Raw genomic sequence first — 3,516 nt, 5'->3', positions numbered from 1 at the left:
CTGATTCATTGTCCGTTTTTTGTGGCCAAGTGGCCTGCAAGGGACTTGAACTGACATTAACCCCTCCCATGAGTGCATACCCTAGATAACAGCCCACAGAGTCACAAGTGAATGTTAAGTTCCTGATATGACTCCCCCAACTGCTCTTGTGATAAACAGTCTCCCCTGCCTCCCAGGGCCTTCCTTTTGGAGCCTCTTATATAATCCCTCGGGGAAATGTACCAAAACCCCTCTCTCTTTGGTTTTAATTAACCAAACCAAAGAGACCAAACCAAAACCATAGCCAGGGAGTCCCAAAGTACTCCACCCTTGGCCCCTTATAAAGGCACGTGCCCCAGGTCCTGCCCTTCTCTCTCTGCCTGCACCCTGCCTGGACTTCCCCCAGGGTCCCTCAAGGTGTGCTATGGACCTCCTCCAGGACTGGTGAGTAATAAACTTCTCTATTTCACTTTCTCTCATGGTCTTTTGTTAAATCACAGCTCATCATCCTACACCACCGGGCTTTACTTAGCAAACGTTAATTTAACAGCCTCACAAAACATTGGGAAGCAGAACTATTTTGATGGTTGGGAGTTGAAAAGAGTGTTGGGAGGACTTCTCTATCGAAAGTCATATTTGTTCAGAAATTTCTTTTTAAGCCCAACTCAAATGATATGACTAGACTTATGTGAATAATAAGAAATGGGGGCCCAGTGAACTGAAATTATGGTTCAAGAGACCATATCAAAAATCACATAAATTAGCAGTCTCATGAAGACTACAGAAAAGCACCAAAATCATAGGCATATATTATGTTTACATATTTGTTTGCTTATGCTTATTTACTCAGTTTCACTCGAATATACATATATATATGTGTGTGAGCATATGTTTGTATATATAAACGTATATATGTACATATATATCAGATGGAATAGTGTAAAATGCATTCCATTTAGTAGAAACATGTCATTTAAATACTCAAAGATTAGAAAAGTACAACTAGCTCATAATTTACCTTTTTGCAACCTGGATATATTTTTAAAAACTACTAGATGATTCTATTTTAATTATTATCTGCATAAACTCTTTCTTTTTAATTCTGAAAAATAGCATGCCTCTGATGAAGAATATGATCTGCAGGCTATGACCACTGATGAAAGAAAAACTGTACCTTGGAGGTCGGCGATTAGCAGTGTTCATGCATAATATTTCTTTTCTCTTGATTTTATCTTATTGTAAACATTCTCTATGCTTCAGAGAAATAGAATGCTAAGACAAATGGGAACAGAGATGTATTTATGCATTTTACTGATATTTTTGAGATTATATCTATATTTAAGGACAATCCTTTGATGCACATACTCTGATTCTAAGAGAGAAAATAGTCTAAGATATGACTTGTGAAAATCACACCAGAGTCACTGCATTTATTCTTCTTGGCTTTACAAACAACCCTGAGATGCAAGTTTCTCTTTTTGTTTTGTTCCTGGTCATCTATACAGTCACATTATTGGGCAACTTCCTTATTGTCACAGTTACGAGTGTGGATCCTGCTCTTCACACACCCATGTACTTCTTTCTTCGAAACCTGTCACTTCTTGAAGTCTGTTTCACCTTGGTCATGGTGCCGAAAATGCTGGTAGATCTAGTGTCCCCAAGAAAAATCATCTCTTTTGTAGGCTGTGGTACCCAGATGTACTTCTTCTTCTTCTTTGGCAGCTCTGAATGTTTCCTCCTCTCTATGATGGCTTATGATCGCTTTGTGGCCATCTGCAACCCTCTCCAGTATTCAGTCATAATGAGTAGGTCCCTGTGCTGGTGGATGGCCATAGTCTCTTGGATGTCTGGCATTCCTGTCTCTATGCTACAGACAGCTTGGATGATGGCCCTTCCTTTCTGTGGACCAAACACAGTAGACCACTTTTTTTGTGATGGTCCCCCAGTGTTGAAACTAGTCACTCAGGATACAACCATGTACGAAATACAAGCACTTGCTTCTACACTACTATTTATTATGTTTCCCTTTTCTCTCATTTTGGTCTCCTACACCCGCATTATCACAACCATCCTGAGGATGCCCTCTGCTACTGGCCGGCAGAAGGCATTCTCCACTTGTTCATCTCACCTCATTGTGGTATCCCTTTTCTATGGAACAGCCAGCTTGACCTACCTACGACCCAAATCCAACCAGTCCCCTAGGAACCAGAAGCTAGTGTCATTGTCCTACACTGTCATCACTCCTATGTTAAACCCCATCATATACAGCCTCAGGAACAACAAAGTGAAGGGGGCAGTCAAGAGGACAATCACTCAAAAAGTTTTGCAGAAGTTAGATGTGTTTTGAGTCCTGTTGTGTAGAGTTTTTCTAAACAAAGTAGGGACAGTGGAACCTTTGAACAAAAGCTTAAAAGAAGTAGAAGATTTGTTCTTAAATTTTCAGAGATACTTACTATGATGGATGGATCTCAGTGTCTCAGTCAGAGTCCCATCAAGAAACAGATAGTAATCTCAATTTGGAATAATTGAGAGAATCAATGAGCAGACTATTTACAAATTGGGGGGTGGGGTTAGATAATTGTCACACAGCTCATAATGGAAATTCCATCTTTTGACCTGAAAGTGCAAGGAGAAGAAATGTTAACTGGAACCTAGAGGATGCTAAAACTATAGGAAAAAGCCACCCACCAAGAGCTCTGTTCTGGAACACTGCCATCCCAGAGTTCTTCTGCACTCACTTTCTCAAATCTACTTCTGATGCCTGTTCTTGATCAAACCAATTTTGAGACAGAGGGCAAGAATGTCTGTTGATGCAATATATAAAGGCCAGCCTTCTAGGGCTCAGATGGATGGAAAAAGTTATGATGCATAAATGAAAATATCAACCACAAACCTCTATATATTCTGCAGTTAATGTGATGCAAAGATCAATCTTGTAATGTGTTTTAAGTGACTTTTTAAAAGATATATTAGAAAGGTGAAGATTTGTAGTTGCCAAGAAGTCATGGTGCTAAGACTTTATATGAGTTGCTGGTTTAAATGAGGTTATTTAATAAAATTACCTTAGTATTAATATTTTCTTACATGATTCTAGATTTCTTTGATCATTGACTAAATAAGCTATTAATTTTTTTTAATCAGCTATTACTTCTTAGGATTTTAACAGCAATTTTCAGGTAGTTGAGAGGGTAACATTTACGTAAAACCATGATTCATTGTGGAATGAAACTCACAGACTTGGCAGTCAGATAATCACTAATTTGAATGCAGAATCCAATACTCAGAAAAAATTTATTTATCCTCCACGAACTACCATTTCTGTACAGGTTTGTGGCAAAGTCATGTGAGTTTTCATTTTGTTATTACAAATTAATGTATTCAGAAAGGAGGGGACAGTGATTATTTATGGGCTGCGTAGCCTTTCAACTCTTCATTTTGTGAGTCTTAGAGGAAGGCAGGAAAAATTTCCCATGAAAATATATTTTACCAGACTCCTTACAGGTAGTTTGTAGGCATGTAACTTAGGCTCATCTGATC

The 3,516-nt window shown here is 38.6% G+C and overlaps 1 protein-coding gene across 1 annotated transcript; it reads left to right on the top strand.

Annotated features, from left to right (window-relative positions):
• The first annotated feature begins 1,375 nt into the window (after positions 1-1,375).
• Positions 1,376-2,381, top strand: LOC101406980 (olfactory receptor 10A7). The gene has a single exon (XM_004429181.2). The coding sequence runs from the start codon at positions 1,376-1,378 to the stop codon at positions 2,324-2,326; it is 951 nt and encodes a 316-aa protein (XP_004429238.2). The 3' UTR covers positions 2,327-2,381.
• The last annotated feature ends 1,135 nt before the right edge of the window (positions 2,382-3,516 follow it).

The sequence above is a fragment of the Ceratotherium simum genome, chromosome 17, assembly GCF_057802395.1.
Source record: "Ceratotherium simum simum isolate JZ-2026a chromosome 17, ASM5780239v1, whole genome shotgun sequence".
NCBI lineage: Eukaryota > Metazoa > Chordata > Mammalia > Perissodactyla > Rhinocerotidae > Ceratotherium > Ceratotherium simum.
The sequence above is the reverse complement of the archived record's forward strand: the minus strand, read 5'-3'. Positions and strand labels throughout refer to the sequence as shown.